General features: G+C 45.1%; 1 protein-coding gene across 1 annotated transcript in view; it reads right to left on the bottom strand.

Moving 5' to 3' along the window:
* Nucleotides 1-1,018: 1,018 nt before the first annotated feature.
* LOC311143441 (diacylglycerol kinase beta-like) overlaps nt 1,019-23,741 on the bottom strand; it is a gene marked incomplete at both ends in the record, with an annotated part of 114,149 nt that continues 91,426 nt past the window's right edge. The window contains 3 exons of the mRNA XM_084179258.1: nt 1,019-1,044; nt 1,135-1,336; nt 6,239-6,329. Coding sequence (XP_084035384.1) covers nt 1,019-1,044; nt 1,135-1,336; nt 6,239-6,329 — 319 coding nt within the window. The remainder of the gene's footprint in view (nt 1,045-1,134; nt 1,337-6,238; nt 6,330-23,741) is intronic.

The raw sequence follows: 23,741 nt of genomic DNA, 5'->3' as shown, positions 1-23,741 counted from the left end.
TAATCACTGTACACACTAGTTATGTCTGTCTGCTTACACACAGAGCATGTTTTGGGACAGTAATAACGAGGCCATAGAAGACTGTAGGCACTTGGAACATCACACCAAGAGAAAGAGAGATGGACAGCAGAAGAAGGGAGATAGAGAGAGGGGGAGGGGGAGCGGGGCAGTTAAAGAGGTTTCCCTCTCCCCTCCCCTCCTCTCTTCTTTTCTCCTCTCCTCTCCCATCGCTTCCCCTCCCCTCCTCTACCCTACCCTCCTATCCTCTCCCCTCCTCTCATCTCAGCAGAGTGAAACAGATCTGCTAGCCCAGCAGCATCCAGCAACCCAGACTCTGAGGCAGTGTTCAGTGTTCTAGGTTAATTCATGGCATCTGAAAACAGCTGCTCGTCACTGACTTTGGCCATTGGGCGCCAGGTCCTGCAAGCACAGCTCATCCCCAATGTGTGTGTGTGTGTGTGTGTGTGTGTGTTGGCGGCTCAGCGCAGCTTGTCCCCAATGTCCTCTGGGACAGATGCTCATGACCCACTTGGGGCCACAGCGTCACCCGGGCAACGCCACAGAGAACTGACATTCTACTGGTCGCTGGCTGGTGGGTGTCATTGTGACAGTATGAAACACTTAGAAAACGACTCTAGGACTGTTTAGTAAGTGATCCCTCCAGTGTTCTCTCACAGACTAGCTTCAACAGAAAGTGCAGGCTTACTCGTTCCATATGGCAAGCCTGGGCTATGGAGCAGAAGGAAGGGAATACAAGACAACCCTAAGTGTGGAAATGACATAGCATTTGGCATACAACTCCGAGGCTTATGTGGTCAAGAAATGGCAGACCAATCAGACACAATGGATCCTTTGACACCCATAGAACCACATGACACTAAATCCTAATGGCCGAAATCAAGAATGGAAATCATTATATAATGGTATATTGAAGAGGGCAGAACTGGTCCCACTTCCCACCTTAGGCCTTTTCCCACTACTGAGCCAAGCTGAACCGAACTGTACTGAGCTGGCCTGGTTATGCATCCACCATAGTTACTGGAACTGTTTTGAAAAGGACACGGAAAAGATCACGATAGTGTGACAAGGGTACATCACACTGGTGTTGCTGGGGGGTGGGGTTAGTTGACTCACCCTGAACACAGAATTTGAGCTCCTTTATATCGGTGACGGTACTGGCGGGCATCCTGTCTGGAACCTTCTTGCTCATGCGGCTGTAGTTCCTCCTCTTCTTGGTCTCGCCCCACAGGTTGGAGCCGCCGTGCATGCTGGGTATGTTAAGGACGGCGATGCCTTCCAACGACGTGCTGCTGAGGTCCAGGATGATACCATCACACTGAGGGAGAAAGAGAGAGAGGGAGTGATGGAGGAGGGTAGAGAGAGAGAGGGGGGGGAGGGAGGGAGAGAGAGAAAGAGAGAAATATATAAATAGAAAGAGAGGGGGGAGAGGGAGATAAAGAGAGAACGAGAGAAAGAGAGAGGGAGAGAGGGGGAGAGATAAAGAGAGATCATGAACGAATACTTGAGACAATGGCTGAGACAGAGAACTGTCTACCCTAATAGATAGGCTACATTATCTTCAAGGAGGCTTCGCAGTGCTGCTACAGTGTCAAAAGGGCTCCGCTTCAAAAGGTACTTGTCTATTCTACACATCCATTCAAGGCAAGAATTATAGAGATTACGTCCTTGTGTTTTCATTGAAGCTATGCTAATGAATGGTGTCAAATGACAGTATGTTTCATGTGAACCACATACAGTATATGGCTATGTGATACAGATTGAAAATCAAATGGGGCCTTCCACTGTGATGGAGAATAATAGAATATTGTTTATAACAGTATCCATGTGTGGATATTGAGAGAAGCAATGGTATACATTGAATCATATTTACAGTAGCATCAAAGTGCATGTTTGTATCAATACATTACATAATGTTGCCTTTCAGCGTTCTACCAAACAATTTCTGATGTCCCAGCTAGTGATTAACTAGAAAATGTACACATTCTGCACTATCAAGGGGATGTGGTCCTCTGTAGCTCAGCTGGTAGAGCACGGCGCTTGTAACGCCAAGGTAGTGGGTTCGATCCCCGGGACCACCCATACACAAAAATGTATGCACGCATGACTGTAAGTCGCTTTGGATAAAAGCGTCTGCTAAATGGCATATTATTATTATTATTATTATTATTATGTTTTTTGTCTCAGTTTATCCAAATGGTCGTACCAAAATAACTTGGTTACTTTGACATTGTCGTTCCAAGTATGCACTTTTCCATAAAGTCCCTATCAACAAATGTGTTCACATAAGCTAATGTAGAAACAGAAAAAGAAAACACATTCACAATATTCAGCGACCACCCTCTTTGAAAGCAAATGATGTTGGAATGTACCTCAACCCACAAGTGCTGTCAGAGCAAAGAAATATTTATGAAATCAGAGGTTTGAGTGCCCATGAAAAATAGTTTCAGGAACACACACAGAATATGACTCACACATACTCTCACGTGTACGCACGCACGCACACACACACACACACACACACACACACACACACAGACACACACTGTCTAGAAAGTGCTTTCATTGTCAGTCTACTCTGTGAAGCTTTTAATAGCCCAGTTTAATTACATCTTGCAGGGCGATATAACTTCAGTGGTGAATCCTGCTACGCCACATTTCACCACCCATCACTCTGCTCTCTGCTCAAAAGGCATTACACCGGGGATTTGACTGCTTGGCACACTGTCTGTCTGTCTGTCTGTCTGTCTGTCTGTCTGTCTGTCTGTCTGTGTGTGTTACACACTGAGAATAGAGTGTGTGTTACACACTGAGAATAGCGGAGGCTCCTCAGTGAATTTCATAAAAATAAAAATAGTGAAACATTTAAAAAGTTCTCCTTTTTAGATACAACTATACTAAATATATTCACGTCACTAAATTATTGATTTAAACACACTGTTTTGCAATGAAGGTCTACAGTAGCCTAAGAAGCACTCTGTAGGGTAGCACCATGGTATAGTCCTCCTCTGGGTACATTGACTTCAATACAAAACCTAGGAGGCTCATGGTTCTCACCCCCTTCCATAGACTTACACAGTAATTATGACAACTTCCAGAGGATGTCCTCCAACCTATCAGAGCTCTTGCAGCATGAACTGACATGTTGCCCACCCAATCAAAAGATCAGATAATTAATCTAGTACTGAAAGCATAAGCTACAGCTAGTTAACACTGCAGTGCATAAATTGTGGTGAGTAGTTGACTCAAAGAGAGAGAAAGACAATAGTTGGACAGTTTTGAACAAATTCATTTCTTCCAAAATTAAGGAGAAGCAAGAGAGAGAGAAAGAGAGAGAGAGCTATATTTGGTTGTATTTTTTTGCCTACTCAAACATCTGGCTCAAACAGAGAGGGATGCTATGTTAGCTAGCTGGCTATGGCTATCCAACACTGGAACTCTTCCAAGTCAAGGTAAGATTTTGGTTTTCATTAATTTATTGCCACTGGGGCCCGCCGGTGTAACTGCTTTCTGACTGTACACTGTACTGCATGATTGTAGCGGGTTTACTAACGCATTAGTTCTAGTAGTTCTAGTTGACTATGATGTGACAACAATGTAGGCTGTGTGTAGTGGTTAGCGGTCATGATATTAAGGTTTGGCTTGGAAAGGTTTTTTCACCTGGTCACAGACAGCTGATGTGTTGTGCACTTAAGTCCACAAGTGAAGGGAAAAGGTGAGGAGGAGAGCAAGTAGATAGTTACGAGAAGGAATTATATATACAACGAGCAAAGTGATCATGCTGTTTTTACAGTGAGGGAAAAAAGTATTTGATCCCCTGCTGATTTTGTACGTTTGCCCACTGACAAAGAAATTATCAGTCTATAATTTTAATGGTAGGTTTATTTGAACAGTGAGAGACAGAATAACGAAAAAATAATCCAGAAAAAATGCATGTCAAAAATGTTATAAAATGATTTGCATTTTAATGAGGGAAATAAGTATTTGACCCCTCTGCAAAACATGACTTAGTACTTGGTGGCATAACCCTTGTTGGCAATCACAGTGGTCAGACGTTTCTTGTAGTTGGCCACCAGGTTTGCACACATCCAAGGAGGGATTTTGTCCCCCTCCTCTTTGCAGATCTTCTCCAAGTAATTAAGGTTTCGAGGCTGACGTTTGGCAACTTGAACCTTCAGCTCCCTCCACAGATTTTCTATGGGATTAAGGTCTGGAGACTGGCTAGGCCATTCCAGGACCTTAATGTGCTTCTTCTTGAGCCACTCCTTTGTTGCCTTGGCCGTGTGTTTTGGGTCATTGTCATGCTGGAATACCCATCCACGACCCATTTCCAATGACCTGGCTGAGGGAAGGAAGTTCTCACCCAAGATTTGACGGTACATGGCCACGTCCATCGTCCCTTTGATGCAGTGAAGTTGTCCTGTCCCCTTAGCAGAAAAACACCCCCAAAGCATAATGTTTCCACCTCCATGTTTGACGGTGGGGATGGTGTTCTTGGGGTCATAGGCAGCATTCCTCCTCCTCCAAACACAGCGAGTTGAGTTGATGCCAAAGAGCTCCATTTTGGTCTCATCTGACAAAAACACTTTCACCCAGTTCTCCTCTGAATCATTCAGATGTTCATTGGCAAACTTCAGACGGGCATGTATATGTGCTTTCTTGAGCAGGGGGACCTTGCGGGCGCTGCAGGATTTCAGTCCTTCACGGCATAGTGTGTTACCAATTGTTTTCTTGGTGACTATAGTCCCAGCTGCCTTGAGATCATTGACAAGATCCTCCCGTGTAGTTCTGGGCTGATTCCTCACCGTTCTCATGATCATTGCAACTCCACGAGGTGAGATCTTGCATGGAGCCCCAGGCCGAGAGAGATTAACAGTTCTTTTGTGTTTCTTCCATTTGCGAATAATCACACAAACTGTTGTCACCTTCTCACCAAGCTGCTTGGCGATGGTCTTGTAGCCCATTCCAGCCTTGTGTAGGGCTACAATCTTGTCCCTGACATCCTTGGAGAGCTCTTTGGTCTTGGCCATGGTGGAGAGTTTGGAATCTGATTGATTGATTGCTTCTGTGGACAGGTGTCTTTTATACAGGTAACAAGCTGAGATTAGGAGCACTCCCTTTAAGAGTGTGCTCCTAATCTCAGCTCGTTACCTGTATAAAAGATACCTGGGAGCCAGAAATCTTTCTGATTGAGAGGGGGTCAAATACTTATTTCCTTCATTAAAATGCAAATCAATTTATAACATTTTTGACATGCGTTTTTCTGGATTTTTGTTGTTGTTATTCTGTCTCTCACTGTTCAAATAAACCTACTATTAAAATTATAGACTGATCATTTCTTTGTCAGTGGGCAAATGTAAGTGAACTGTGTTTGCATGTGATCAGGGGTGTATTCATTCTGCCGAGTCTGTTGAAAAATAAATCTTAAACGGAAGCAAAAGGAATAAAACGGGGATAAACATACCTGAATTTGTCCAATAGAAACTCTCATTTGCAACTGTTGGACTAATGATTACAACCTAGATCAGCTAGATGCAGGCAAGAGTGTGCAAGGCGGTATTGAGTGTGTCACTGTCTGTCACCTTGATTACTCAAATTGTTCTGTCGACCTGCGCATCTACGTTTTAAACTTTCATTCATAGTCTAGGTTGTAGCAACCTCATGATGGGTTCAGGGAAAATTTGAGTATCATGTAGTAGCCTAAACCTATCGACGTTACATGGGTGAATGGAATATGATTGACAGTCATCCAATATGCTGTAATAGAAATAAGTATTATCCACCCACATCTTAAACGGGACTGACCGCCACTGGTGTGTGTGTGTGTGTGTGTGTGTGTATGTGTGTATGTGTGTGTGTGGGTGTGTGTCTGATGTGTGTGTGTCTCGTGCAGTACAGAGTCAGTTACCTGACAGACTGGCTTAATGAAGCCTTCGCTGAGAGATAAGAATAGCTAGCTGCCTTCCCCATGGGAGTTAAATACTTTGTTTTAATATCACTTTGATGTCTTAAGATAAACTGTTTAAACTTTGTCATCCCAAGATGTCCATAAGATGTGTTGATAAACAATTTAAATCATGATATTTTGGAATGCCAACTGATCTCCAGCCAAAGTGAAACTCTTTTGAGGGGATAGAGAGCGAGAGAGTGGGGGGGAGAGAGAGATACAATTTTGGTGCTGTCAAATAATCTCCAGCCAAAGGGAATACCGGTGACTCACCTCGACTTCGATACACTCGTTGAGTTTCTTGCACGTGGCAGAGATGGTCTCAGTGGTGCCAAACTCAAAGTACCACAACTTGTTCTTCATTCTGTCAATCAAACAGGAAGGAACAGGAAGAGAAAGAGAGGTAGTGTCATCAGTTGCACTAGTTTTACTGTATTTCCATTATTCAGTAATTCTTTGGCACAATATGTCAACACAAAGGAAGCCTACGGTACATGGAATGTGGAATGAATGCACATATGGTAGTTGTCCTAGACTATCTGAGTCATGTCAGGGTATGAAAATTAAAAACAACAACTTTTGACAGTTTTCTGTCATGTTTGCTGTCATGTGAGGATCAGGTCGAAGCACTGCTAATACAGCCCAAAGCCTAAACTCAACTAGGGGACAGCATTTCATTTTCAGAGCAATGAAGCACACAGGACACCACCACCACACCAGTCAGTCGCTGTAGTGCTGCTTTACCATCGTGACAATAAACACATTTTCGCTTCAGCCAAGGCTGGCATGACAACAATGACTTTGGGTGTGGAACAGCGTCCGAGGCTACCATAAGATCATGTTTAATGTCTTATGTTTAACATACAACAACCTTTATCATTACACAGTTAAAGTTCATGTTTAGTTCTGCCCTGGAGTTTGGTTTGCCAGAGGTGACCTGCGTGGCATTTTTAAAATGTAGATGTATCACTTTTTCTGTGATTTACACTAGTAACAAAGATGCATACAAAGGGGATATGCACATTCCAAACTTCAGAAATCCTGTACTGGGCAAAACATACTGTAGATTAAGAAAGGGAAGTCCTGCACACTGTCCAATGCTTCTCCCTAGTGCTTTAGTCCTGCATCATGATACAACAAAGAGTCATGTAACAAAAGACAAAGGACTAATGCTTCTGACTGTCAACACAGCCTGGATTCAAAAGAGAGAGAGCGAGAGGGACTGAACAGAGAGGTAAGCCAAACAATATGGAAATTAACTTAACTGCAATTACATTTAACTATAATGAATCATTTTGATTTCCTCCATTTTATGATCAGATTACAACATCCTAGTCCTAAGGGGAAAGAACTGCCTATCTAAGTGGATCTGGATTGTAAAGGCTTGGACTCTACTGTCCTACTGAGCCCTGCTATTCAATCTCTTCTACTGTACCTCCACAGTCCTGGTGAAAGGTTGATTGGCTACACAGAGAAACCTCAGTGAGACAGACAGCTGTTATGTTTGGGGAAGGAACATCACTGGCTGTGAAGAGAGATTCAAATCCTCAAAATGTGTGTAAGAGTGTGTGTATCTGTGTGTGTGTGTGTGCGTGCGTGCGAGAGAGAGAGACAGACAGAAAAAGGAGGACACACCCACACTCATTTGGCCCCTATTGTTCCACCAGTAGTCCTACCTCTGTCTTCTGATTTGCCTGCAGTGTTTGATCATCTCCCTGGCCTCACAGACAGACAGACAGACAGACAGACAGTGCCTTGATACTGATCATTCAGACAGACAAGGCTGTAAATCTCAGACTGCCAGAATCAGCCTTCAGCCATTCACTGCATGGTCTTACACAATACCTCCGTCTGTGCACCTCCTCCTGTATGAGCCCTGGCCTCAGAACATTTACTGCTCCCCTGGGGACTTGTTCTACTCACCGACTACAGTAAAAGACACAATAATTTCACGGTCAGTCTGGTCAAAACAAACAGTAATGTGTTTGTCCTTCTTCTATGCTGCTGGTGGCTAACTAGAAATCATGGCCATTTTACAGTGTTCCAGAAACATGGCAAACACCGGGCTGGCTGTCTTGCTGATACTGACAACATGGTTATTGGCAAAACAAGCTCTATTGCCAAGTGGGCATAGCAGGTACCATGTTACTGTCACACAGTGGCACCGCAGGGCTCTCTAGACTAGACATCAGTGTATTTCAGTACAGTGGGTATAAAACCAAACAAACACAATGTGTCAATCTAAGCTTTAGAGGGGGAGATATGCTGTTTACTACAGTAGCTAGGTACTTGTAATATATATTCCTCCAGAGTCTCAAACTGTACAGTGAGGGAAAAAAGTATTTGATCCCCTGCTGATTTTGTACGTTTGCCCACTGACAAAGACATGATCAGTCTATAATTTTAATGGTAGGTTTATTTGAACAGTGAGAGACAGAATAGTAACAACAAAAAATCCTGAAAAAAGCAGGTCAAAAATGTTATAAATTGATTTGCATTTTAATGAGGGAAATAAGTATTTGACCCCTCTGCAAAACATGACTTAGTACTTGGTGGCAAAACCCTTGTTGGCAATCACAGAGGTCAGACGTTTCTTGTAGTTGGCCACCAGGTTTGCACACATCTCAGGAGGGATTTTGTCCTACTCCTCTTTGCAGATCTTCTCCAAGTCATTAAGGTTTCGAGGCTGACGTTTGGCAACTCAAACCTTCAGCTCCCTCCACAGATTTTCTATGGGATTAAGTTCTGGAGACTGGCTAGGCCACTCCAGGACCTTAATGTGCTTCTTCTTGAGGCACTCCTTTGTTGCCTTGGCCGTGTGTTTTGGGTCATTGTCATGCTGGAATACCCATCCACGACCTATTTTCAATGCCCTGGCTGAGGGAAGTGTCACGCCCTGGCTCTGGGGACACTGTTATGTTGAGCCAGGGTGTGTAGATCTATGTATTATATTTCTGTGTTGGCCAGAGTGGTTCCCAATCAGAGGCAACGAGTGTCAGCTGTGGCTGGTTGTCTCTGATTGGGAGCCATAGAGGCTGTTTTCCCACATTAGTTGTGGGATCTTGTGTTTCTAGTTGGTTTGTGTTAGACCGTGAACTGTCACGTTATCGTTTGTTTATTTTGTCGTATAATCGCTAAATAAAGAGTATGTTTGCCTGCAACGCTGCGCCTTGGTCCTCATCTGTTCCCGACGATCGTGACAGAAGATCCCACCAAGACAGGACCAAGCAGCGTGAAGAGGAGAGAGGATGGACCTGGGATCAGTGGAGTAGGAGTCTCGACTGGGCCCAGCCAAGTGAAGAGCAGAGAGGCTGGTCTATGGAGCAATGGATTAAGAGTCTCGACTGGGCCAAGCCAAGGGAAGAGCAGAGTGGTTGGACTTTGGAGCAGTGGGGTGAGAGTCTGGCGAGAACTAGGGAGGCCTGGTCCACAGGGAGGAGAGACACCCATAAATTCTTTAGGGGGGGGCTCACGACGTGGACGTCGGGGCAGCAGGAGGCCGCGATAGAGCGGTCCAGCGGGTTGACAGAGGAGGCCGCCAGGTTACGGGGGCCACTGGTGTTAAAGGGGAAGGAAAGTGTGGAGGCACGGCGAGAGGTACTGGGGTGTGTTACCAGTCCGGTCCGGCCCGTTCCTGATCCCTGCATAGGGCCAGTGGTGTGTGTCCCCAGTACGGTCCGGCCTGTCCCTGTTCCTCGCATCGAGCCTGTGGTGCGTGTCGTCAGCCCGGCCCGGCCTGTTCCTGCTCCCCGCACCGAGCCTATGGTGCGCGTCGCCAGCCCGGCCCGGCCTGTTCCTGCTCCCCGCACCAAGCCTATGGTGCGCGTCGCCAGCCCGGCCCGGCCTGTTCCTGCTCCCCGCACCAGGCCAATGGTGCGCGTCGCCAGCCCGGCCCGTCCTGTTCCTGCTCCCCGCACCAGGCCAATGGTGCACGTCGCCAGCCCGGCCCGTTCTGTTCCTGCTCTCCGCACCAGGTCAATGGTGCGCGTCGCCAGTCCGGTCCGGCCCTTTCCTGCTCCCCGCACCAAGCCAATGGTGCGCGTCGCCAGCCCGGTCCGGCCCTTTCCTGCTCCCCGCACCAAGCCAATGGTGCGCGTCGCCAGCCCGGTCCGGCCCGCTCCTGCTCCCCGCACCAAGCCAATGGGGCGCGTCGCCAGCCCGGTCCGGCCCGCTCCTGCTCCCCACACCAAGCCAGTGGTGTGCGTCGTCAGTCCGGCACGGCCCGTGCCTGTTCCCCACACCAAGCCAGTGGTGTGCGTCGTCAGTCCGGCACGTCCCGTGCCTGTTCCACCGGTGCCTGGTCCGGCACCGATCAGATGCTTCACGCCGGAGCTAGAGCAATCCGCTCCACCAGTGTGCAGTCCAGCTCCGGCCAGCGGGGTCAGACCGGACCAGGGGTACTTTGGGGGGTTGGAGAGGGAGCGGGGATCAGGCCCGGAGCCGGATCCGCCGCCTAGGCGGAGTGCCCACCCGGTCCCTCCCCTGTGGTATTTGGTTGACGCGGTCGGAGTCCGCGCCTTTAGGGGGGGGTACTGTCACGCCCTGGCTCTGGGGACACTGTTATGTTGAGCCAGGGTGTGTAGATCTATGTATTATATTTCTGTGTTGGCCAGAGTGGTTCCCAATCAGAGGCAACGAGTGTCAGCTGTGGCTGGTTGTCTCTGATTGGGAGCCATACTTATAGAGGCTGTTTTCCCACATTAGTTGTGGGATCTTGTGTTTCTAGTTGGTTTGTGTTAGACCGTGAACTGTCACGTTATCGTTTGTTTATTTTGTCGTATAATCGCTAAATAAAGAGTATGTTTGCCTGCAACGCTGCGCCTTGGTCCTCATCTGTTCCCGACGATCGTGACAGGAAGGAGGTTCTCACCCAAGATTTGACGGTACATGGCCCCGTCCATCGTCCCTTTGATGCAGTGAAGTTGTCCTGCCCCCTTAGCAGAAAAACACAGCCAAATAATAATTTGACATGCGTTTTACTGGATTTGTTTGTTGTTCTTCTGTCTCTCACTGTTCAAATAAACATACCATTAAAATTGTAGACTGATCATTTCTTTGTCAGTGGGCAAATGTACAAAATCAGCAGGGGATCAAATACTTTTTTCCCTCACTGTATAGTTCAAAGCAGTTTGCCACCTCAATACCTACCGTATAATCATCCAATGTTACTTTAAGACCTTGTTCAATGTTCAGTCTTCCTCACACTCACCTCACGGTTCACTAGAAACCTCTGCTCTGTCAATTCAAGGATTATGAGCATATTTGAGATCACAATTAGGCACGGTTTCAACTTTCAATGAGCCGAACTGCCTAACCTCATGCAATTAACTCAAATGTTTTTCCTCTCTCCTTTGGACAGAGGAGATCGTCAGGGAGAAACAACTGTGCTAACTGTGGCCTCAGGAGGCAAAGACTGATCAGTCTTCCTGATTGGAGCCCAGCCAAAACACACTACAGAGAGAACCAACGTTGATGGATGGATTCATATTTAAATACGGGAGGGAGGACATTGTGGCTAGCAGCATGGTAAGGATGGGAAAGGGAGGGGACACAAACATAGACCTAGAATACAGGTAGACCTAGAATACAGGTAGACCTAGAATACAGGTAGACCTAGAATACAGGTAGACCTAGAATACAGGTAGACCTAGAATACAGGTAGACCTAGAATACAGGTAGACCTAGAATACAGGTAGACCTAGAATACAGGTAGACCTAGAATACAGGTTGACGTAGAATACAGGTTGTATGAAATGACAGTGCTGTGGTTAAAACAGTGGCTTCAGATTCACAAAAGTCCTTGGGCGCTAAACCCACACGCCTACTCATCCATCCACCCCCATCAGAGTGATAGCCATCTCTCCTAATCCCCGGTGAGAGCAGTGACCAACTGACCTCCCCACTCCTCCCTCCCTGTATCTCTGGTACAGATCAGTCAAAGCTCACCTCGCTTTGCATGGGCAGCAACAGTAGGGTCGTTCCACGAAAAGAGTGCCTTTGATATTCTAAGTGGAAATTGTGCACCAATATTTAATTTTTAAAGCCTGTTATATTAAATGAAGTGCCCTTTAATATAGACCACATGGAAAATTCAATAAATCTGATTTTTAATGAATAAAGACTTCCGCATTTTGGCATGTCAATCTGTGCACCGTCTAGGAAGATTTTAACCAACTTAACCACAACATTTCTCCAAGTTTTTGCCATCATTGCAAAGCCCTAGTTATTTTGTTGCTTTGACAAAGTCATTTCTGAATATTATTATTTATTTCATGTGATTAGTGATTAATCTAATCATACGAAATGTCTGTCCCTCATTTTAAGGTTAAACCTGTTACGTGAACTGAAGTCTCATATACAGCTGCGGAAAAATTAAGAGACCACTGCAAAATTATCAGTTTCTCGGGTTTTACTATTTATACGTATGTGTATGGGTAAAGATAACATTTTTGTTTTATTCTATAAACTACTGACAACATTTCTCCCAAATTTCAAATAAAAATATTGTCATTTAGAGCATTTATTTGCAGAAAATGACAACTGGTCAAAATAACAAAAAAGATGCAGTGTTGTCAGACCTCGAATAATGCAAAGAAAATAAGTTCATGTTCATTTTTAAACACAATACTAATGTTTTAACTTAGGAAGAGTTCAGAAATCAATATTTGGTGGAATAACCCTGATTTTCAATCACAGTTCTTTCACATTGATGTTGGGTGACTTTATGCCACTCCTGGCACAAAAATTCAAGCAGCTCAGCTTTGTTTGATGGCTTGTGACCATCCATCTTCCTCTTGATCACATTCCAGAAGTTTTCAATGGGGTTCAGGTCTGGAGATTGAGCTGGCCATGACAGGGTCTGGATCTGGTGGTCCTCCATCCACACCTTGATTGACCTGGCTGTGTGGCATGGCGCATTGTCCTGCTGGAAAAACCAATCCTCAGAGTTGGGGAACAATGTCAGAGCAAAAGGAAGCAAGTTTTCTTCCAGGACAACCTTGTACGTCGCTTGATTCATGCATCCTTCACAAAGACAAATCTGCCCGATTCCAGCCTTGCTGAAGCACTCCCAGATCATCACCGATCCTCCACCAAATTTCACAATGGGTGCGAGACACTGTGGCTTGTAGGCCTCTCCAGGTCTCCGTCTAACCATTAGACGACCAGGTGTTGGGCAAAGCTGAAAATTGGACTCATCAGAGAAGATGATCTTACTCCAGTCCTCTACGGTCCAATCCTTATGGTATTTTGCAAACCTCAGCCTGGCTCTTCTTTGCTTCTCATTGATGAAGTTTTTTTTTCTAGCTTTGCACGACTTCAGCCCTGCCCCTAGGAGCCTGTTTCGAACCGTCCTCGCCGTGCACTTCACCCCTGCTGCCGTTTGCCATTCTTTTTGTAGGTCACTTGATGTCATCCTACGGTTGTTGAGTGACATTCGAATGAGTTGGTCATCCCGGTCAGTAGAGAGTCGTTTTCGCCCTCTGCCGGTCTGTAGCTTTGTTGTCCCCAATGTCTGCTGCTTGACCTTGTTCTTATGAACCGCCGTCTTTGAAATTTTAAGGATGGAAGCAACCTGACGCTCACTGTATCCCTCTGCCAGTAAAGCCAGAATTGAACCCTTCTTTTCCTCACTCAAAACTTTCCTTTTCAACTCTTTTGGTATGGTCAATAGTTATTTTTTGATTAATATTACTTTTGAGGTACTATTAGCACTGTTTTTGCCATCCAGCTGATCCTATTTCAAGAGGATAGTGATGACCACAGCAGGGGGTTTTATACTTTTCCTCATTAAATAAGATTTGGTTCATGTGATCACCTAATCAGTACCTAATTCAGTAGAATGAGGTGTGCCTGTGTTGGAATTCAACAGACACTAGAATGTAATGGCTGTCATACATGTAGAGATGCTGATTTAAGAAGACATTTGCAGTGGTCTCTTAATTTTTTCCAGAGCTGTATATGGTGAAACTATTCATTTTGGGAAAAAAATATAAAAAGAAACATTGAACATCTAATAGTCAAATCATAGTGTAAAAACAGGTGACCTGGTTCTTCTCTTATTAGCCATTTTGTGGGCCCTCATTTATCAACTGTGCTAAATTTCTTACTAAATTCTGGCGTACAAAGAGATTCTAGGTCTAGGATTTGTGTGCGCCACAAATTATTGGGATTTATCAAACTGTCGCACGTAACATATACACATATTTTCATTGATAAATCAGAGCCATATTAGAATTTATTTGTGCGGTGGTGAACGAGTGCTACAACACCGCCTGGAAAACGCCCTCCATTCACCTTTTATGGTAACAAAAACGCCCTCCATTCACCTTTTATGGTAACAAAAACGCCCTCCATTCACCTTTTATGGTAACAAAAATGCCCTCCATTCACCTTTTATGGTAACAAAAACACCCTCATTTGCTGTATAATTTGGAGATGTTGGAACTGGGCCATGATAGTTCCTAAAAGAAAGCGCAATGGCAAATTTGATCACATTTTTGTACAGGTGTGGGCAGAATGTTGCAGTGACTTTTCCAAACAAAAAATGTATGCTGCCTAGCGAATGTCAAACACTGGCCGTGCATTCTGCAAGATTGATTGTCCTTTCAAACAATTTAAATGTAAATGCTACAGTTCACACTTCTATGCAAATTATGAATTGTTGTTCAATATTTTGTTTATCAATACATGATTGTGTTTCTATCTCCTGCCTTGGTATAGGCTCTGAAATTAAATAGGTTAGGCTATGACGTCGAGCTCCTAATCCTATCGCACAGCAATTCTGGAGCTTAACCATTCTGTCACATAGGACTAGGTCTGCTGTCAAGGCTACCGGTCTATTTAGGCTACTATTTACTTTCCAGCATGCTTGGCTATTGAATGAGCGATTGATATATGGTAGCCTACTATTTGTTTTGTGGGAATAATTTAAACCAGTTATGTCAGAAAAGGAGAAAGACATGTCCTGCAATATGATTATGATTTAGGCCTATATAATAAAAGTAAAATAAACATATTAGAGGACATGCTGCTATGCGATCTCCTTACCAACGGCAAATGCATCTCTTTTATCATTAGGCCTAAGTTTTAATGTTCTTATTACCCTACCATTACTATAATTCCTGTGCATCAAACACCTCCCATTTCCCCCAAACGAACAATAAGCCTATTTGCTTGCAATACAGTTGATCAACCTTCTAGAAGTTGTGTTCACGCATGGTTTGAGATGTGTGGAGATACACACTCTTTCCCGTCAAGTTCAACATTTATAAATACCAACCTTTGCAGGAAAAAAGACACATGCAAGGTTACTTTATTTTGCATTTAAAAGGCCTCGAGATGGGAATTTTTTTATTCATTAAATTGAACATGTGCTCTTTATGACAGAATGTTAAAATGAGGTGAAATAAAACTTTTTTGACGAAGGTGCACAACCCAAAAGGTACTTATTTGGTGGAACGACCCAGCAGCCTTTATCTCTGATCCTGACTGAGATACAGGGCCTGCCTGACAGACAGACAGAGGGAGGCTGTGTGTGTATGTCTGTGCCGTGGCTTGCACTGTTACATCCAGAGATAGGAGGGGATGGGAGGCGGAAGAGAGGGAGGTGCTGATGATAAAATGGGCATGGGGTGTTTGGTTTGGAAGTGGGAGATGAGGGGAGATTAGGGAGGGGCTGTGCGTGTGTGAATGATGGGGAATTCTAATCCCAGTAACTAACCCTGATCTGGGATCTCAATTAATCCAATCAGATGACCAGTTTCCATTAACCTAAAGACCTGCAGTTGATAAAGCTGCTTATTAAGTAAGAGTGATATAATGGTTATCCCAGTTCCAGATCATTGTGTTACACTGTTAGCTCTGGGTCAGGAAATATCATTTTCAGATTTTCTACAACTATACTGATTGGTTGGGAGGAGATTAAGTTATAACTCAGGGAAGCCATGAATGAATAACCATTTAAATGTTGTGTTGATACAACCCCGCCCATGGTTTTATAACCTCTGACCCTGGCTCCTGGCCGTAGACTAGCCCTGATGACCAATGACTGACGAGGTAGCTTGCAGCAGCAGACAGAGGGTCTGTGGGGGGAGAGGAGAGGACCCACAGGGTTTATAAAGATCTGAGAATAGATAAGACAGATACACTAAGTGACCTGGCACACCTATTGTATAAAGCCCTCAAACTCAACTCTGTACCTTGAAGCCAGTCCCACTGTATTTTTTTCATTGTTCCCCTCTATTCAGGCACTGATTTAGACCTGGGACACCAGGGGTGTGCAATTAATTATCAGGTAGAACAATAAACCAGCAGGCTCTGGACCTCGTAGGGTAACAGTTGAATAGCCCTGGTATAAAGGGACACACTAAGAAATCTGACACAGATCCAGTAGTTATAAAGGCACATGGTGTATGATCTTTCTCAGAGCCCTAAAAATAAAAACACCATATGAAACATGCCATATGATCTGAGCAAGTGTGTCAGAGGAGATGAAAGCTACTGTCTGGCAGAGAGTCAGAGAGACCGGCAACAGAGAGGACTTGGGGTGTGTTTATCCTTTACACCAAAGGAACACAACAGCACAACATGACCGGTTCAAACAGTTAAAAGAAACACAAACACACAGTTTTCTGTACTTATCTGGACACTCAAAACACATACTGTAGGCCAACACATGAGCACACACTACATACACAGAGAGCTGGAGCGCTACCATGGTAGGCAGACAGTAGCAACACACATGCCCTGCCCACGTGAGAATCTGTCTTTTTCAGCCATCTATTTATTTTCTGTGAGAGGGTGTAAAATCCACTTGTCACTTAAAACTGATGGATTGATTGCTTTCATTTTAACCTGTTAATGTTATGACCGCGGAAATGTTTGTTATGACCTGTCAAACACATCCCGGTAATGGCTGAAATGGGCTCAATGTACAGTACATTGTCTTTTTATTGCATCAATAAGAACGCTAAAGCTTGGTCTGGGTTTTAATGCACCGTCTCGACACTTACATCACAAGAAAGAGAAGAAAGAGCCCTTTATTTTGATGGGTGTTCATTTTTTGAGGAATTTATTTTTTTAAATAATTTAAAACAGTTGAAATGTTTTTATTTTACCTTTATTTAACTAGGCAAGTCAGTTAAGAACAAATTCTTATTTACAACGACAGCCTACACCGGCCAAACCCGGACGACGCTGGGCCAATTGTGCACCGCCCTATGGGACTCCCAATCATGGCCGGCTGTGATACAGCCTGGAATCGAACCAGGGGGTCTGTAATGACGCCTCAAGCACTGAGATGCAGTGCCTTAGACCACTGCGCCACTCGGGAGCCCAATATTTACAGATTAGATGCGCTGAAATGAAAGCAACTTCCAAAAATGAACACTCGGATTATAGTGATTTTCTGTTTGATCTCTCAAACAATATAAAGTACGTATAGATAGGTGTAATCTATAGCCAAGCGTGTTGATTTTTAATATAATGGTATCCTGCTATTGACACACTTGTTGAATTATGCAACAGAACGTGACAACAACAGTAATTATTGAAGGCAGTCTAGACAGCGCAGGTGAGTGAAGGTAGGCCTAGACAGAGCACGTTTTTGGTGGTTGCATCCCTGTTCCAAGCCTTTGTTAATGTATTCATATATGCAAATGACCCACTGTGTTTATGCAAATGAGCCACATATAATTTTCTTTATTTTACTGCAAAATATTTTTAAAATCCCTGATCCCAAAACAAAATGTATATATGAGTGCATTCTAAGAAATTGTACAATAAATTGAATACCTGAATTCCCGCCAAAATCCCTGAACTCCATTCATTATTTGGTCCTCTGTAGCTCAATTGGTAGAGCATGGCGCTTGTAACGCCAGGGTAGTGGGTTCGATCCCCGGGACCACCCATACATAAAAATGTATGCACACATGACTGTAAGTCACTTTGGATAAAAGCGTCTGCTAAATGGCATATTATTTGTCCATGCCAGTGAAATGTGCTATAATTTTATTTTTCCTTTATTTAACTAGGCAAGTCAGTTAAGAACAAATTCTTATTTACAATGACGGCCTACACCGGCCAAACCCGGACGACGCTGGGCCAATTGTGCGCCGCCCTATGGGACTCCCAATCACGCCAGTTGTGCTACAGCCTGGAATCGAACCAGGGGGTCTGTAGTGACGCCTCAAGCACTGAGATGCAGTGCCTTAGACCACTGTGCCACTCGGGAGATAATTCAGTCAATATCTGATGGATTTTTTAAATGTTAAAAGTTTGGAGTATCTTCATCCATTGTCCAACAGTTGCCTTTATTAGAATTGTTTTTAAAACCTTTTAACAATTTTGATGACCGTTGCTACAGACAGACTCACTTTCTGCTCATCACACACAGAGCAAAGCAGATTACATTGATTGAACTTGATTCATCAATGTGAAAATAACGAAGCAATGCCCCGATTAGCTTGAGAATAACTCATATTGACAGCAGCTGGCACTGCAGCACAGATCCAGGTCAGTGCTCTCTGCTCAGACTGTGAATGCTCTTGGTATTGCCCAACAAAAGTATATTGTAGTCTACTACATATTGACTGTAAAGGGATGAATAAAGGAATAAAGATCTTCTCCTCTACTGGAGGAGGAGCCCCATTAACCCATTCTGGCCAAGAGTGTTCCATTCTCACACCTGGGTGGGTGTCACTCACAATTCCTGCCAAAGCCTCCGTCCCCCCTCCTCTTTCTATGGTGGCTGAATTGTAAGAGTGAAACATAATATAACATAAATGTCAAAGGTGAGGCTCGGTCTTTCGTTACACTCTTTGACTAAATGCAGCCTAGCTGCCCTGCCTCTCCTCTTATCTGCATTGTTACCTCTGGGAAACCATTGGGAAACCAATTGTCCATTGGACTTAACCAAGACCCTGCAGTGTCATTGTAATCAGACCAACAAAAGCATCAAGAGATTTTTTATTTTTTCTCACAAGGCAATCTGACACTAATCTAAAACTTCCTCTCTACCCCTTCCCCCTGGGGCCCGACACACACATACACACACGCACACACACACACACACACACACACAAGCACGCACACACTCCCCCCATTGCATTGTGCTATGTCTCTGTGGTCATTAGCACCTAGGTTCCATGCTCCCTGTGGTTTGACTATTGGTGCTACTTGGGCTTACACATGCTGATGGCTCCTCTGCTGGCTAAGGTGTCAGATCTCACACAGTGGGGAGGGGGCAGTGTGTGTGTGTGTGTGTGGGTGTATGTGTGTGAGTGTGTGTTTGTGTGACAGGGAGAACAACAAAGCACTCAGGCATATAGACCATTAGGCCACTCACTCTCTGAATTCAGCCATGTCAAAGGTCACTCATTGAGTGATATTTTCTCACCAGTCCCCTCTCTCTCTCTCTGGCTCTCACAGTAATGGGAGACCAAAGTGCCTAGTAGTCTGATCATCTCTAGATATAGAGCCACTGTCCTGTACCAAAAAAAGCCCCAGATTGATTACGTTTTACAAACCAAAGTTGATGTGTTACAGCCTTGTTGTAAACATCCTTGGCCAGCAGTGCTACCATATTGTCTCTGTGTCCGGAACGCCAGCCAAATGGCACAGACAGAAAGTCAGTCAGTCACAGAGTCAACCGCATCACAGTGTTGATATTCTGTGGAATACTTTCAGAATGTGGCTGCGTCCCAAATGGCGCCCTATTCTCTATATGGCGCACTACTTTTGACCAGAACCCTATGGGCCCAGGTCACAAGTAGTGCACTAGAATAGGGTGCCAATTGGGATGCCCTGACAGTGTCTATCTTCTGTTAAATCGTTTTACAATGTGACAAAATAACAATCGTGATAACCAGCCATTCTGTCAGCAGGCTAACTCCATGGCAACCACTCTCCTTCTCTTAGGTCTAGTGGCATTTGGGAGTAGCATAACTACAATGTTTCAGAGTTGTTAACTCACTGACTGGAATTGTAGCAATAATCAAGCCAAATTAAATAAAACAACTCCCCATGCAGAAGTAGATTAGAATTGAATTTAGATAAAGACTAGAATGTGTCCTCAACATATACAGTGGGTATAGAAAGTCACCCTTTCAAAATGTTCACCTTTTGTTGCCTTACAGCCTGAAATGAAAACACATGAAATAATACTTTTTTATTTACACACAGTAACCCACAATATCCAAGTGAAAAAAAATATTTAAAAAAACTCTGAAAATTAATTAAAATTAAAAATTAAAATACCCTATTTGGATACGTGAACACCCCCCTGAGTTAATACTTGGTGGAACCACCTTTTGAATTACAGCCATGAGTCTCCTTGAATACATCTCTACTAACTTTGCACACCTAAACTCTGCAATATTTGCCCATTCTTCCTTGCAGAATTGTTCAAACTCAGTCAAATTGCATGGTGACCGCTCATGGACTGCACTCTTCACGTCATTCCACAGATTCTCTATGGGATTTAGGTCGGGTCTCTGACTAGGCCACTCAAAGACATTCACCTTCTTGTCCTTCAGCCACTGTACGGTTGGCAGTGTGCTTTGGGTCATTGTCATGTTGAAACGTGGACCATCTTCCCATTTTCAACTTCCTGGCAGAGGGCTGCAGGTTCTCCTCAATAATCTGTCGGTATTTTGCACTGTCCATTTTCCCTTCTATCCTGACAAGTGCTCCAGTCCCTGCTGAAGTGAAACACCCCCACAACAGGATGCTGCCACCGCCGTGCTTTAATGTAGGCATGGTGTTCTTTGGGTGGAAAGATGTATTGGGTTTTCGCCAGACATATCGTTTTGCATTCAGGACAAAAAGTTCAATTTTGACCACAGCACCTTTTGCCACTTGGCCTCGAAATCTACAATGTGCTTTTTGGCAAAGCTCAAACAAGACTTGATTTGGCTGTTTTTGAGGAGTGTTTTTTTTCTTGCCACCCTCCCATAGAGGCCAGATTTGTGGAGCGCTTGTGATATTGTGGTCACATGCACACATTGACCAGTCTTTTCCATAAAGGCCTGAAGCTCCTTCAAAGTCGCCATTGGCTTCTTGGTAGCCTCTCTGATCAGTCTCCTCCTTGCCAGGTCATCCAGGTTGGAGGGACAGCCTGATCTATGCAGGGTCTAGGTGGTGCCATACGCCTTCCACTTCTTAATAATGGTCTTAACTGTGCTCCGAGGGATAGACAAAGCCTTCGAAATATTTTTATATCCATCCCCTGACTTTTGACTTTCCACAACTTTATCTCGTACGGTGAGGGAAAAAGGTTTTGATCCCCTGCTGATTTTGTATGTTTGCCCAATGACAAAGACATGATCAGTCTATAATTTTAATGGTAGGTTTATTTGAACAGTGAGAGACAGAATAACAACAAAATAATCCAGAAAAACGCATGTCAAAAATGTTATAAATTGATTTGCATTTTAATGAGGGAAATAAGTATTTGACCCCTCTGCAAAACATGACTTAGTACTTGGTGGCAAAACCCTTGTTGGCAATCACAGACGTCAGACATTTCTTATAGTTGGCCACCAGGTTTGCACACATCTCAGGAGGGATTTTGTTCCACTCCTCTTTGCAGATCTTCTCCAAGTCATTAAGGTTTTGAGGCTGACGTTTGGCAACTCGAACCTTCAGCTCCCTCCACAGATTTTCTATGGGATTAAGGTCTGGAGACTGGCTAGGCCACTCCAGGACCTTAATGTGCTTCTTCTTGAGCCACTCCTTTGTTGCTTTGGCCGTGTGTTTTGGGTCATTGTCATGCTGGAATACCCATCCACGACCCATTTTCAATGCCCTGGCTGAGGGAAGGAGGTTCTCAACCAAGATTTGACGGTACATGGCCCCGTCCATCGTCCCTTTGATGCGGTGAAGTTGTCCTGTCCCCTGAGCAGAAAAACACCCCCAAAGCATAATGTTTCCACCTCCATGTTTGATGGTGGGGATGGTGTTCTTGGGGTCATAGGCAGCCTTCCTCCTCCTCCAAACACGGCGAGTTGAGTTGATGCCAAAGAGCTCGATTTTGGTCTCATCTGACCACAACACTTTCACCCAGTTCTCCTCTGAATCATTCAGATGTTCATTGGCAAACTTCAGATGGCCCTGTATATGTGCTTTCTTGAGCAGGGGGACCTTGCGGGCGATGCAGGATTTCAGTCCTTCACGGCGTAGTGTGTTACCAATTGTTTTGTTGGTGACTATGGTCCCAGCTGCCTTGAGATCATTGACAAGATCCTCCCGTGTAGTTCTGGGCTGATTCCTCACCGTTCTCATGATCATTGCAACTTACGGGAGGACATCAAGACGGAACTCGCATGTCGGGACGACGAGATGGACCTTGATACCCTCATCACCACATCCATCCGTCTTGATGACATCTTGAGAGAGAGACGACGTTCCCAACACCTCCCGGAGTCTCGACGCTCACCCCATCTGAGTTATGGAAACCGCCCTGCTTCCGAGTCCTCACCTATGGAGGTGGGCAGCACTCCCTACACCACCACGGACCACAGATCTCCTGGCGGCTCCCTATCTAGGCGGAATGACTCCCGTCGCCTCTCTGTGAGTGTTACGTCAGCTCCTATCACAAAACCATTGTTTTTAGTTCCCATAACGGTGTCTGGTTATTCCTTCTCTTCCATGTCTACTGCTATGATAGATTCCGGATCAGCGGGGAACCTTATAGATAGGGAGCTGGTCTCTAAATGGGGGTTGCCCACCGCGCCACTGCCATCTCTGCTACACGTCACCTCACTGGACAATAAACCCCTTGGATCAGGCACCATTACGCACGTCACTCTACCCATCACTATCACCATTCCCACACTACTGGAGCACCACGAGGAGCTGTCATTCCACATCATCACATCACCCCTTCACCAGATCGTCTTGGGATTGCCCTGGCTCAGACTACACGACCCCACCATCAATTGGAGCACCAAGAGTATCACAGCCTGGTCTACCTCATGCCGGAAGACATGCCTGCCGGTGGTTTGTTGTTCCACGTCAGCCCAACATTCCACGTGAGTACGCAGATCTCTCTGATGTCTTCTCTTCAAGTAAAGGTAACGTGTGACCTGCCTCACAGGCCCTGGGACTGCGCCATTGACCTGCTGGAGGGACAACACCCCCTGAAGAGTCGCATTTACCCCCTTTCCATGGCGGAGACTGAAGCCCTGGAGAAGTATGTGGCGGAGACCCTGAAACAGGGGTTCATCAGATGCTCTACCTCTCCTGCCTCCGCCAGCTTCTTCTTCGTGGCCAAAAAGGACGGAGGACTGAGACCATGCATTGACTACAGGGGGCTGAACGGTTCCATCGGCCATCGAGCAGCTACGAGGGACCCGGTACTTTACCAAGTTGGACATGAGGAGTGCCTACAACCTGATCCGAATCCGGGAAGGAGACGAGTGGAAGACGGCATTCAGCACTACCTCAGGCCACTATGAATACTGCGTCATGCCCTACGGCCTCGCCAACGCACCTTCTGTGTTCCAGTCCTTCGTCAATGACGTGTTCCGGGACATGCTAAGTAGACAGGTGGTGGTGTACATCGACGATATCCTGATCTACTTGGCTACGTTCGAGGAGCACGTCAGGGACGTCCGAGCTGTCCTACTCCGCCTCCGGGAACACAGCCTGTTGGTGAAGGGGGTGCCCAATGACAAAGATGAAATTCGAATTCCACCAACAGGCCATCTCCTTCCTGGGATACTGGATCAGTCCTCAAGGGGTGTTCATGGAAGGAGTGAAGACGGCCGCCGTCAGG

Source organism: Coregonus lavaretus, assembly GCF_964263955.1.
Source record: "Coregonus lavaretus genome assembly, chromosome: 16".
Lineage (NCBI taxonomy): Eukaryota > Metazoa > Chordata > Actinopteri > Salmoniformes > Salmonidae > Coregonus > Coregonus lavaretus.
Note: the sequence above shows the minus strand (reverse complement) of the source record. Positions and strands in the feature narration are given on the sequence as shown.